This window comes from Mesocricetus auratus, unplaced genomic scaffold (genome assembly GCF_017639785.1).
Source record: "Mesocricetus auratus isolate SY011 unplaced genomic scaffold, BCM_Maur_2.0 Super-Scaffold_100003, whole genome shotgun sequence".
NCBI classification, from domain to species: domain Eukaryota; kingdom Metazoa; phylum Chordata; class Mammalia; order Rodentia; family Cricetidae; genus Mesocricetus; species Mesocricetus auratus.
In genome coordinates, this window is record NW_024429188.1 from 102,564,789 (window position 1) to 102,578,684 (window position 13,896).

General features: G+C 42.9%; 1 protein-coding gene across 2 annotated transcripts; it reads right to left on the reverse strand.

The window, feature by feature from the left end:
• Nucleotides 1–2,552: 2,552 nt before the first annotated feature.
• LOC121139876 (cancer/testis antigen 55-like) lies at nucleotides 2,553–6,749 on the reverse strand. 2 transcript variants are annotated; one of them, XM_040743906.1, is made up of 5 exons: nucleotides 6,497–6,749; nucleotides 5,487–5,671; nucleotides 4,891–5,035; nucleotides 3,495–3,589; nucleotides 2,553–2,816 (listed from the first exon to the last, which is right to left on the reverse strand). In XM_040743906.1, the coding sequence occupies exons 1-5, from the start codon at nucleotides 6,570–6,572 to the stop codon at nucleotides 2,619–2,621; spliced, it is 699 nt and encodes a 232-aa protein (XP_040599840.1). In that variant the 5' UTR covers nucleotides 6,573–6,749; the 3' UTR covers nucleotides 2,553–2,618. The 2 variants fall into 2 exon arrangements, with proteins under 2 accessions (XP_040599840.1, XP_040599839.1); XM_040743905.1 differs by having other exon boundaries at nucleotides 3,495–3,607.
• Nucleotides 6,750–13,896: the final 7,147 nt, after the last annotated feature.

Consider the following 13,896-nt stretch of genomic DNA (forward strand, 5'->3'; position numbering starts at 1 on the left):
GGGTGGCCTGGGCTGCCACCTGGGGCCATAGTGATGTCTAGGTACATGGCCCTACTACAGCCAGGAGCTGTACTGATATCCATGGCACTTGTTGCCATCAAAGTCCTTGTGACTGCCTGGAGTCTGGGCCACCACCTACAGCCATGCAGTAGTTTGGTGACCACAATGCTGTTGGGCCCATGCCAACCTGAGAGGCCTGTGCTGCCACCCTTGGCTATGGTGACATCTAGGCTCAAGGTACTGCTGCTAGCCATGTCTGAATATGTGGTCCTGCCACAGCAGGGTCTGTGTTGATGTCTGTTGCCCATGTTACCACAGGGGCCCTTGCAAACCATGTGATGAACTCTGCATTGAATCTTGTTGAAGTATAAAGGCTGTGATGAGCTAGCCCTACCTCTCAATGGCCTGGCCTGGGGAAAGCTGCCCTTCCCACTTGAGAGTTGACCCTGCCTCTCACTTGCTCTGAGATAACTGATGACCTGATGACCCTGCACTGCCCCTAAGAGGAGAGCTGCCTCCACACACTTGGGAAAGCTGCCCTCACCCCTCCACACCATTGTGGGAAAGCTGACTCTGCCTATGAGAGGCAGCACTTGGTCAGACCAACTCAGCTACCCCCCCTACACATTTAGGGCTTTACGTTGGCCCTCCCCAGCATCTACCCTATTTATGATCTGCCAGAGCACTTGAAGGGACTGGTCCTGCAGAACCATGACCAAGGGATCTCCATGGCTTGGGGTAACAGCAAGATATCCAAGGATTGTCAGTGAATGTCCAGGATTTTCGTTATACTAGAACGCAGAGGCCTTGAACCTGACCAACAACACATTACACAATGAATATTTGCATGCAAAGATGTTTGAACAAAAGTGTATACTGCACAATACACAGCAGCTCCCAATGCTGCTAAGAAGAATGAAGAAGAGACAGAGAGGCAGGAATCATGGAGGGTCAAACTGGGTTGGTTTGTTAATTTTTTTCTTTTTGACTTTTTATTTTATTTTGTTTTGGTCTAGTTTTCTGTTTGGTTTGTTTTTATCTTATTTCATTTCTTTTCTAGTTTTCCTTTGTGGGGGACACTATTAGGATGTAGATGAATATGGAAGCACTGGGAAATGAGTGGGATTAGGGTGCATGATGCGAAATTCCCAAAGAATCAATACAAATATGTTAAAAATAATATCTTTGAGCTGGAGAGATTGCTCAGGGGTTAGAAGCACCCACTGTCATTACAGAGGACCCAGGTTCAATTCCCAGCACACACACATAACAGTTCACAGCTATCTGTAAACTCCAGTTGCAGGCGATCTGACACCCACACACACACATGCAGGCAATGCATCAATGTACATAAAACAACACTAAATAATAATAACATCTTAAAAGGGCAATGGTAGTGCATGCCTTTAATCCCAGCACTCGAGGATCAGAGGCAGGTGGATCTCTGTGAGTTCAAGTTCAGCCTGGTGTACAGAGCTAGTTCCAGGACAGCTAAGGTTATTAGACAGTAAATCCCTGTATCAACCCCCCAAAATAATAATAGTCTTTTGAAGTTGATTCAGTTACAGTTGGAATGACATAGTTATCCAGTGATCCAAAGAAATTTCAGGGAAGTAAAGACAGTGAGAAATGTGATGGTAAATTAAAGCCAGGGTTATATGTGGAAGACTGCTAGTTAAGGACACGAATTTCTAGTCAAATCATGAATAATATGCCTTGGGAAAACATACCGCAACTTTGCAGAGATAATGGATCTCTGAACTATCACTGGCCTTAAGATGCAATTCTGTGTACATTATTTAGACACTTCTCCCTTGGGTCAGCAATGTCATGATCATGAAAAAGGCTCTAGGGTTTTATGTGATCCATGTCTGTCAATGAACTACAGCAATCCCATACAATGAGAATTGATATTTCACACATATGGGAATGTTTTGTTTAAATGAGTTCATAATGGGATGTGGAAGAATTTAAATCATAGCAACTAAAACTACAGCAAAGCACTACTAGAACCCAGCGAATTTATTTACTAGTCTTCAACTTTCAGTGTAGCCCGTAGTATCTACTAAGAACTATTATAAATGCTGGAAGTTAGAAAATGACTCACCTAACACACTATTCTTATGGAGATGAAATGCTACCGTAGGAGGAGGATCCACAGATAAACACTGTTTGACAAATATAGTAGCTGGTAGGAAATGAAAGACGTTGTAGAAAAATAAACATTGGAAATGCATAAGGACACTCAGACTAGAAGACAAGCTGTAATGCTAAGTCATACCCGGTCACATTCGCCTGCTCACTCCCAGAATCTTGAGTTAAATGCTTTGCTTCTCCATGCTGCTTAATGGCCCACAAGGCCACTGGCAGCACAGAATCTGCTCCTGCCTGTGGAAAAGGAAGAATTTACTCCAAAGGTAGGGCTGTTTCTTTGCTAACATCACATTCCAATGGGACACGTTTTTGAATTAACATGGTACCTTCCTAAAATAATTTCGTGTTGCTAATGAAATTACCAGGATGTTCGAAAGAAGAGTCATAGTTCATATATCTTTGGTTTCCATGCTCATATTACTTTATTAAACCAGAACATTGGAAATGAGAACTGATTACAAGGCTTAGTCAACACACGTTTCCACTGGGATCATTGATACTGCTCTCCAAGAACAGTGTGGCTGAATGCTGTCCACGGCGACCACATTCACAATGTCATAGAGCCCTGGTGTATACTCAGTAGGCTTCTGGAGAGAATCCAAGGTGAAATAGATGTTGGATTCCACCACACCAGTTCTACCTTCAATGCTGGTCACACAGACCTATGAAGGGAAATGAAGGCAATGAGTATGGAGAAACACAACCCACCACAGAGGGCCCCCAACAACCCTTTGGCTGTAATCAGCAGGTCCCTCGCCCCATCACTGATTCTCATTCGTGACACGGGGGAAGTGTGTCAACACATCCGAGTCTCCATTTTACCCCTCTCCCATTAAAGCAGAGAAAAAAGACAAGCCCTGGGTGACTGATAAGAGGATGTACTTACATGCTCTTCAATATGGCCACACACTCTCCCTCCTGTGTGATGAGAGGATGTACCCTTCCTGCTACCCAATATGGCCACACACTCTCCCTCCCTGACTTTACATCTCATTCTCAGGCTGTACTAACCAAGGTCTTACTCCCCCCTTCCCCCATCAGCAGGCTGAACACCCCAAATCCAGGGCACTCAAAGTTTCCCCACAATTGCCTCACAGCCACGATACTTTGTGACTGTCGTCCACAGAACATCCTAACTTCAAGTAAAGCACACAACCTAGGAATTAAGTATGTGTGTATTCTACTTTATTTTCTGCCAGTTTCCTTTTCAATCAGTGAATGTGCCCACTTTGGCAGGGGATATTCTGCTAAACAAACCAAAGATACTCCTGGGCTAAAAAAGTGATCAAAAAGGATAGACAGCCGTGAACCCATGGCAAGGACAACATGGAAGCTATTACCTCATCCATATTCTGCAAGTTCAGGGGGCTCACAGTGTGGATAGTGATGTTTGAAGTACCGGGCATCAAGGAATATTCAACCAGCAACAAATCTCCTTTAAAAGGCAAAAATCCTAAAACAGTCAAGAAAATTAGAAATGCAAATATTACTGCATTCAGTTCATGTCACATTACCTAAGACGCTTCAGCACTACAATATGCTGACCAACTTTTCCTGAATGTAAAGTAACTTTGCCAAATACTTAGGTACCTTTTGTACAGGTGTGGTGGCTCACGCCTTTAATGCGAGCTCTCCAGGTACGGAGGCAGGTAGGTTTCTGCGAGTTCGAGGCTAGCCCGGTTTGCAGAGAAAGAGAGTTCCAGGACAGCCAAGACTTCATAGTGAAATGCTGTCTCAAAAGACAAAGACAAAAGAAAACCAAAACAAAATAAAAAAACCCATCACAGAGACCTTGGAAGTTTATAATCCTTTAAACACTGGTTCTTCTATCTTGATTGTACACAACAATCTTCAAGCTGAAAGTTTCCTCCCCAGGTTGCTTTTGGCCATGATGTCCATCACAGACAGCATGGAAACCCTAATTAGGACACTCTCCCTCTTCCAGGAGCTATCATTTATGAACATTTCCTTTTCTAGGAGTGAACTTGATGTCCACTTCCTCAGTTGGTGCTGGAATTTGGTCTGGGTTGAGCTTGAGTGAAGTTTCTTTTAAAAGGTGTTGAACAAGAAAGATAGGTATAGTCTATTGGTCTTGGGTGATACAATCTTGAGAAGGTGGGAGGTGCCCTTGCAACTGGAAATCAGTACAATGAAGGGGAAATAGGAAATGTTGTTTAAAACTTTCCTGATATCATTTACAATGTGGATGCAATCATTAATGACTATGATTTTTTAAATTTGTTTTTCAGGTAGGTTTTTTTTTCAGGGTGTTTTTAAAGCTCACTGGGTATCCAAGGTTTGTCTTTGAACTCAAGAAACCCTAGCCTCAGGCTTCTGAGTGCTGAGATCACAGACTTTCTGTTTGTTTTTTGAGACAAGTATTCAAAAAGTGATGGGACTAAAGGCATATACCACCATGTCTGCAAGGGTACATTTTCTCAATTGGTATTTTCTCTTCCCAAATAAATCTAGTCTGTGTCAAGCTGACATAACAATTTGTCAACACAGTGAGTCAGTGTTTTTAAGAGTGTTGCTACTGGTAGCTCAACCATACTCAAGTGGAAAGACACACATCCATGAATGTATATGCAACACAAATTGGACTTGATCAGTGAATATGAAGAGGACACAAAGTTGGGTGGATAGGGAAGAGGGGTGGATTTGTGGAAGGATATGGACATGGTCAAAGTTCATTGTAAAAAATTGTTAAAGAACGAAATAAAATGTAAACCATACCTCCAGAAAGAAGTTGCATTGGGAAAAAAGTTTCCTTGCTGATATAGATGCTGTCCGGTGTTGCATAAGTCACGCACTTAATGCAAAGTCTCTTGTCAAATTCTGATGGTTCAATGCCATATATAGGATCAGACATAGCTTTCACCTATAAGATAAGGAGTGGTTCCAGCTAAAATATCAACTACAGGCAAGACTTTGTATACATAAATAATTAACCTAGGATTTGTTGCATGTTAAGTATATCTTAATTGATATATGAAAGAGTATGATGCACACAGGGATTTTCATACTAATTCTACTAGTTTGGATGCATAGGATAGAAACTGGCTTTTGACTAAGAGATGAAAGTTGCAGGGTCAGATTGAGTTGCATAGAGAGAACATCATTCACTATGTTGTTCAAATACTGGGGGAACAGACACAAAAGCTTTAGGACCTGAAAAACATCACTGTAATTGAATATTAGAACATCAAATCTGCTAAACTTAAAGGAGAATGCCAACAGTGACCCTATATCCACAATGTTGCCTGTCTTGATCAAAGAGGTAATACCAAAATCCCATTACTATAAGAGAATCTTAGCAAACTCAGTCTTACTTTGATGGTTTTTAGTGCATGAGTTGTTTGATCTTCTTCCACGAGAGCAATGACACTCATCCCAACATTCACTGGAACATTTCCACACACCACTCCAGTATTGAAAAAGACAGTCTCATTAATCCAGCCATAATTGGTACAGAGATGGGTCACAATTCCCTGGAGAGACTTCAGCTTGGGGTTATCTATAACACAGGGAAATAAAGGTCACGTTGTCAAATGCAATGAGCCACACTACACAGAAATCCTAGTCTGGCCACCTGTGTAGATGTAAGCACATATCATCACTTCTATGACCTAATAACTATTTATGCACACTAAGGTTGTCACTATGCCTCCATGGCGTCTGTAGGTGACCTGTCCCAGTAACAGTGCTGCGCTCCTCATACCTGCTCAGGAAGCCTCTTTTAACCCCCATTGCTCCTAGCGTGTGCCTGCCTCGTCGTCAGTAGCAACGCATAGCCACGGTTCTACATTCTGACAGAGCATTCGACCAGATGTGCAGATAGACGTGAGGACATTTTGCAAGTGGTCTTTTATTCTCCATAAGCATAAAGGGTAAGCAATGTTTCAGGATCGGGCTCCAGGATCCTGCTGGGACAACCGGCCACCTTCCTCTATGGTGCCCTCCTTACGACTGACTCTGCCTCCTGGCTTCAGACACATGTGTGCGTGGGAAACAAGGCCAAATTCACTCTCAAAGTGAGACGGTCTCCTTCTCTGGGGAATACCAAAGGCATCTTGTAAGGGAAGGCAGAGACAGTACAGCCCACAAAGTCTTGTGTCACGTGTTCTTTGAGTTGACCCAAACACCCTTCTGCTTTGGTCCACCAAGGCAGCTTGAGGCACATTTCAGTGCTGGTCTAACTCTGGGGGACTCAGGGACACCCTCATGCTCAGGCTGGTGGCAGGCCCCTCCCCCGTTTGTTGCCTTGCGGTGTAGGATCCACTTTCTGAGGAGTCTCCTTCAGTGGGGATATGGGGACTGACTCCCAGAGCCAGAGGATTACCTCGATTCTTGAGAGGTCTTTCAGATTCAGCCCTCCTCCGAAAGAAAGTTAAAATCCGGTGCAGAATTCTCTGCATGATTACCACAGGCCTGGGAAACGCAGAGGCATTCTGATGAAGCTTGCGATCTCCTGACTCTCGGGTTCGCTCCCTCGGCCTCCCTGAGATGGTAGTGAAAGGCTAAGCAAGCAACCTGAGGAGAGCCTGGGACAGGGTGCCTTCTCAGTGGTTTCCAGGTTCCCGTTTGTGTCCTTTCCAGACAGGCCAGTGCATTTCACTGCCCAGCCAATGAGATGTAATGGTTTGTGTACGTCACTGCTATAGACAATGAGAGACAATGAGAAGAAAATTTTAGCCCCACCCACTGTCACACTAGTCAACCAATAGGAAACTCTCCGGACAATTCCTACGTTGACTGTTAGTACGGGTACTCAGAGGGTGTGACTACCTATTCAGCATTTCTGCTTTGCGCATTCTTTTTAGTTCTTTGGGTGACAGTTTGTTGATTTGAGATGGTTCCTTCTTACTATTTGAAGCATTTAGGGCTAGACATTCCTTGGATCACTTCTCAAATACTCTATTTTATCAATTGCCCTGATTTAGATCACCATGCAGGATCTTTCTTTCTCTTACGGAAAATTCTTTCAATATAAGACAGATGATTATTAGCCCTTTTTGATATTAATTTGGTTTCTGGTTTCTCTGATCATGGTGTCTGCATTTGGGTCTTAGCTGGTACTATCTCAATGAATGGAAGATAATTGTCCATTATAGTGTATCCCTCTTTATGAATGAAGGAAAATCAGACCCATGGGGATAAAGAGATTTCATGGGGCTGGTAATATGTTGTAATTGTTTTCTCTTTCAAGTTCTTTCTCATTTCCCCTGGTATCTCATGAAAAAAGAAGAAATTATAAAGATTATGTCATTAAAGAAGCTTTGTGGCCTGATGTGGTCAGAAGATTCCCTATTCAGAATGGGGAAAGCAATAAGCCTACCCACACAGACTTCTCCTGCTCTTGATATTTTGAAAGTGGAAAAACTGAGTCTGAATGACACTCTTCTGAAAAGTCCTGAACTAGGAAATGTGTAATTTTGTCTGAATACAGAATGTGCTGCATACTGTCTAGTTGCAGTTCAATGATCTTTTACTCAGTCCTTTTGATAGATGCTCATGTTCCTATCCATGATGATAAGAAGTCCTGGCCATGCCATCTCCCTATGACAAGAATCATTAAGATCAGGCCAGAGAGTTGCCTCAGAAGTTGGAGCTCTTGTTGATCTTGCTGAGAACCTTGGTTCCATTCTCAGCAACCACATGGTGACTCACAAGTGTCCGTAATATCCATATGACATCTGGTTCTGATCTCCACAGACACCGGCTGCCTGTGGTGCATAAGAATACAAGCAGGGAAAACACCCTCCCCACACACATGCACAAATTATTTTTTAAATGAGCAAATGATTGAACAGGAGTGTATCCAAAAAGACATACAAAGAGATAAACATGAGAAAATATGCTCCATAGTTCTATCTGTACAAGGCAGGTACAAACAAAAGCACGATAAGAAATGTTGATAATAATCAGTACTTAGCTGAGCATAGTAGCACAGGCCTGAAATCCCAGCACTTGGCTGGTGGAGGCAGGAGAATCAGGAGTTCAAAGCCCACTTCAGCTACATAGAAAGTTTAAAACCCTGTTTCAAAAGTACGGAAAAATAATGGGTTCTGAAGAGATGGCTCAGTTTTTAAGAGCACTTGCTGCACTTGCAGAGGACCTGGGTTCAGTTCCCAGCACCCAATGTGTTGCTCAAACCACCTGTGACGTTAGTTCCAGGGGGATCTGATGCATTCTTCTGACTTCCTCAGGCAACAGGCATGTATGTGATACACATACATTCATGCACCCAAAGCTTTCATACACATAAAATTAATAAAAATATGTTAAATAACAAGAAAATGTACCATATATCTGAAAAAGCTAGAAAAATTGGAAAATATTGTTCATGAAGAAATAGCAAACATTTAAGGAGAAAGATATGTTTAACCTATTTTAAACTTTATAAAATACACACATTATAAAATGTTGCATGGCATCCCACTAATATGTACAATTTTATGTATTGATGATTAAAGTGAATTTTTAAAAAGTCCCAATGCAATGTCACTTTATATTCAGTATAATGACGTAAATAAAACAATAAATAAATATTTATGGTATGGATGTAGAAAATTAAAACTACGAGCAACACTCCACCCCACGCCATGTGGCTGGAGCAGGTGGGACTCAACCAAATGCAGCATGGAATTTATAGTCCTGGCCTGTGAGAAGCCTCCAACAACACCTCCACACCAACCAGGAGCCAGGCAGTTGGGCAATATTATGATCCCTTTGTGATGGAGAAGCACGGTCCTGCCCAGTGCTAAGAAAAACTGAACAGGAAAAGGAGACTCACATGCAGGATCCAACCTGGGCCCACCTGTCGCACCTGCTTTGCAGCCTGCATCCGAGATTGTAGCAAGGTGGTCGGGATAGATGACACAGAGACCGGTCGGTTGCTTTAACAAAACTTTATGCTTCCCAAGTCAGCTTAGGAGGAGACCCCCAGTCCACTTAGGAGAGAAGAGAAGTCCCTCCAAGAAAAAATGCTTCCCTTTTTAAGGACTTCTGCCATCCATCTACATACAATTCTTTCCTGACTTCTCACCCTCCTGGCTGGTGGTTTAATCTCCGGCCCCAGAATCGGGGAGACACAGCAGGGGGGACAGGAAGAAGCATCTAGCCGTAGGGGGTGAAAAAGTCATGGTGTTTCAGTGAGGGAGCCCTTATCTGAGCCCTATCAAGAGCTTTATAGCACTGAATTGTTTTCAGTAAACATTATCTCACAGCTGCCTGCTCCCAGTCCGAAGGGGAAGTGGGTTTCTGCTCAAGGTCTGGTGTCCCCACACCCACCTGACACCTTGTGGTCCCAGGCAGTTGAGCACTATTGTGGTTAGCAAATATATGGTGTGGTATGGGAGAGAGAGAATGGATCATGTCCTGTGGAGAGAGACATCTGAAGAACTGAAAGCAGTGAAAAGTGTGCTGAGGTGAGTGGCTTCATTGCCACCCCAAACCATGGTGATGTCTAGGCCTTCGCTTATTTGGAGGGGTGTGTGTGCGCGCGCGCGTGTACGTGTGTGTGTGTGTGTGTGTGTGTGTGTGTGTGTGTGTGTGTGTGTGTATAAAACTTTCATGGAGTCTAGGCCAGAAAAATTGAAACTTTTTTTGAGTCAAGATCTCACTATGTAGCCCTGGCTGGCTGAACTGGAATTTGCTCCATACACCAGGCTGACCTTGAAATCAAAGAGATTCGCCTACCCTGTTTCCTGCAGGGGTTAAAAGCATGTACCAATATGCTGGGATGACTTTTTATAACAATTTTTAAAAACATTTTTATTAACTTATTTTATACATTCTAATCCCAGTTCCCCTTCCCTCCTCTCCTCCTGCTCCTCCCCATTGTTCCCTCCTCCTATATGCTCCTCAGAGAGGGTACAGCCTCCCCTAGGAAGTCTACTAAGTCTGTCCCATCATCTCACTGAGGCAGGACCAAGGCACCTCTCCACCCTGACATCCCTGTGTCTAGGTCTAGGCTGAACAAGCTGTCTCTCCATATAGAATGGGCTCCACTAAGTCAGTTTGTGCATTAGAGTTAGATCTTGAACCCACTGTCAGTGGCCTCATATATTGTCCCAGTCATACCACTGTCACCTCTATTAAGGGAGTCTAGCTCAATCTTATGCAGGTTCTCCATTTGTCAAACTAGAGTCACTGATGTCTCTGACTAGCTCTAGTCAGCTGATACTGTACATTTCCCCATCATGGTCTTGACTCTTTTGTTCATATTATCGCTCCTCCCTCACTTGGATTGTACTTCAGGAGGTTGGCCCAGTGGTTAGTAGTACATTTATGCATCTGCTTCCATCTGTTTCTGGAAGAGGGCACTAGCTTCTCTGGGGCTGTGGTTGTAGGCTGGGTATTTTTTGTTTTATGTCTGGTATTCACTTATGGGTAAGTACATATTATATTTGTCTTTCAGGGTCTGGGTTACCTCACTCAGGAGGGTTTTTTTCTAGTTCTGTGTATTGTTGCGCAGGTTTCTTTTCCTCACCTGCCAATTAGCCCCGAAGAAACACACAGATGCTATATTAATTATAAAATTGTTGGCCAGTGTCTAGGGCTTCTTATTGATTAGCTCTGTCTTAACTATTAACATATTTCTACAAATCTATGTATTTCCATGCGGTCTTGGCTTACCAGAAAACGCCCAGACCTGTTACTCCTTTGGCAGCTACATGGCGTCTCCTCGAGGAACCTCACTGCCTCTCACCCCAGCCTTCTCCTCATCTCCTAGCCCCACCTACCTTCCTGCCTCTATTGGACAAACTGTTTTATTCATCAATCAATAAGAGAAACATATATACAGAAGAACATCCCCTATAAGTCCATTTGCCTGCAAATTTTAAGATGTCATTGTTTCTTACCACTGAGTGGTACTCAATTGTGTAAATGTACCACATTTTCTTTATCCATCCTTCAGTTGAGGGGTATCTAGGTTGTTTCTAAGATCTGGCTTTTACAAATAATGTTACTATGAATGTAGTTGAGCAAATGTCCTTGTGGTGTGAATGTGTCTCCTTTGGGTATATGCCCAAAAGTAGTATTGCATGGCTTTGAGGTAGACTGATCCCTAATTTTCTGAGAAATTGCCATACTGATTTCCAGAGCAGCTGTGCAAGTTTGCACTCCCACCAGCAATGGAGGAGTGTTCCTCTTTCTCCATATTCTTTCCAGTATAAGCTGTTATCAGTGTTTTTGTTCTTAGCTATTCTGATAGGTTTAAGACAGACTCTGAATTGTGTTGATTTGCATTTCCCTGATGACTAAGGATGTTGAGCATTTCCTTAAGTGTCTATCAGCCATTTGAGACTGTTCTGTTGAGAATTTTCTGTTTAGATCTGTACTCTCATTTTAAATTGATTATTTGATATATTGATGTCTGGTTTTTTTCAGTTCTTAGTATACTTTAGAGATTAGCCCTCTGTCAGATGTGGGGTTGGTGAACATCTTTCTCCAGTTCTGTAGGAAGCCATTTTGTCTTGTTGATCATGTATTTTGCATTACAGAAAGCTTCTCAATTTCATAAGGTTCCATTTATTAATTGTCAATCTCAGTGTCTGTGCTACTGGTGTTATGTTCACGAAGTAGTCTTCTATACCAATTCGTTCAAGGGTATTTCCCACTTTCTCTTCTCTAAGGTTCAGTGCGAATGGATTTATATTGAGGTCTTTGATCCATTTAACATGTCATTGTTTAGCTTGGGGGAAGTTTTCTTCTATCATTTTGTTGAATATATTTTCTGTGCCTTTGAGTTGGACTTCTTCTCCTACTCCTATCCCTATTATTCTCAGGTTTGGTCTTTTCATGGTGTCCCAGATTTCCTGCAACTTTTGTGTTAAGGATTTGTTGGATTCAAAATTTTCTTTGACTGATGAATCTATTCCCTCTATCGTATCTTCCATGCCTGAAATTCTTTCTTCCATGTCTTGTATTCTGTTGTTTATGCTTGCAGTTGTGGTTCCTGAATGTTTACCCAGATTTTCCATTTCTAGAATTCCCTTGTTTTGTGTTTTCTTTATTGTCTCTATTTCAGATTTCAAGTCTTGCATCATTTCCTTCACTTGTTTCATTGTTTTTTTCTTAGGTTTCTTTAAGGGATTGGTAGATATCTTTCATTTTTTGCTTGTCTTGTCCTCCATTTCTTTAAGGGAATTTTTCATTTTCTCTTTAAGGGCCTCTATAATCCTCATAAAGTTATTTTTAGGTCATTTTCTTCTGCTTCATCTGTGTTGGATGTTCAGGTCCTGCTGTTGTAGCACCACTAACTTCTAGTGGTGCTGTATTGCTCTTTATATTGTTGAGTATGTTCTTACCTTGTTGTCTATGCATCTTTTCTCTACTCGGTATAAGTGGAGCTAACTTGTGCTCCAGGGGGTCTCTCTTTCTCCAAGTGGTATAGTTGGGGGCTGTGGCTCCCTAGACCACTCCCTTAGGCACAAGCAGAGCAGAGCCTCTAGTGAATGCTCCACTCTATGGAAGTGGGTCCAAGGCTCTGGTGACTGCTCCTCTAGGTGTAGGTGGTGCTGAGAGTTCAGTGGTTCTTGTAGCAGTGGGGTATCTCCAACTGAGAAATGGTAGCGGTTGCTGGCTGGCACACAGTTGCTCTTACCCAGAGGAACTTCCTGCAACAGTTTCTGGAAGCTACTGCTGGAAATGGCTGCTATCATCTCATCCAGCAGTTGCTCCTTGCTTGTGGGCCTGAGGCTCAGACCTCCCTCTGCAGCTGCTTCTGGGCTGGGCTTCAGGCCTCCCACAGAAGCTGCACCAGGCCTGAGGCTCAGGCCTCCCTCTGCTGCTGCTCCAGGCCCAAAGTTCTGGCCTCCCTCTGACACTGCTCCCTGTTCTGAGGCTCATGGATCTCTTGACACTGCTCAGTGCCTGAGGCTCAGGTTTCCCTCTGCATCTGCTTCTGGGCTGAGCCTCAGGCCTCCCACTAATGCTGCTCTGGGCCTGAGCCTCAGACCTCCCTCTGGTGCTTCTCCAGATCTCTTTTTGTAATATTTTGAGGGAGTAAATTGTATAAAGAAATATAGTTAGTCTTAGAAATTAGTTACTAGCAACAGGAATTAAAGTCACAATTGAAATGGAGATCTTGGTTGTAAAAGCTACCAATTTTATACACCGACCATGTGAATAACGCTGCAATGAACAGTGTGGATTCCCTGGTAAAGTGATTATTTCAGTTGTTACGGAGATAAGGCCCGATTCAGCAATACAGGCTGGTGTGGAACTTTAGATCCTTGCCTCTGCACTTGCCCGTGTCCCTGACTCTGCCTCTGTTTCTGCCTCCTCACTAGTGCTGGTATTATATGCAGATTATTTCAGTCTTAGAACTGAATCTCCTCTGGAACTCTTGTTTACGTTACTACCTGCTATGTCTCTAGTATATAGTGGAACAATTTAATTTTGTTTTTAACATCAATAAAGTCAAAGAAGTATTACAAACTCATAGAGCAGACAATTTAAATTCGGACGTCTGTTGTTCATCAGTCACTCCATTTTCTAAACAAAATCTTTTGTAATCAAAAGATTAAGCACAGACAGATAGCATTGTGTATTTGTATAAACTCCTGTCTTGGTTTCTATGACTGTGGTAAATACCACGACCAAAAGAAATGCAAGGAAGAAAGGGTTTGCTTCAGTTTACAAGTCTCAGGTCACAACCCATCACTGAGGGAAGTCAGCACAGGAACTCAAGCTCAGCAGGGACCTAGAGAGAGGAACTGAAGCAGAGGCCAT

Bases quoted from the DNA above. Each gene is read 5' to 3' on its own strand.
- LOC121139876 (XM_040743905.1), bottom strand. From the start codon at position 6,572: ATGCAGAGAATTCTGCACCGGATTTTAACTTTCTTTCGGAGGAGGGCT. The intron at 3,608-4,890 runs GTATGGTTTACA...TGACTGTTTTAG, and splicing joins AATGCAACTTCTTTCTGGAG to GATTTTTGCCTTTTAAAGGA. The intron at 2,817-3,494 runs GTAATAGCTTCC...TTCCCTTCATAG, and splicing joins ACTTGCAGAATATGGATGAG to GTCTGTGTGACCAGCATTGA.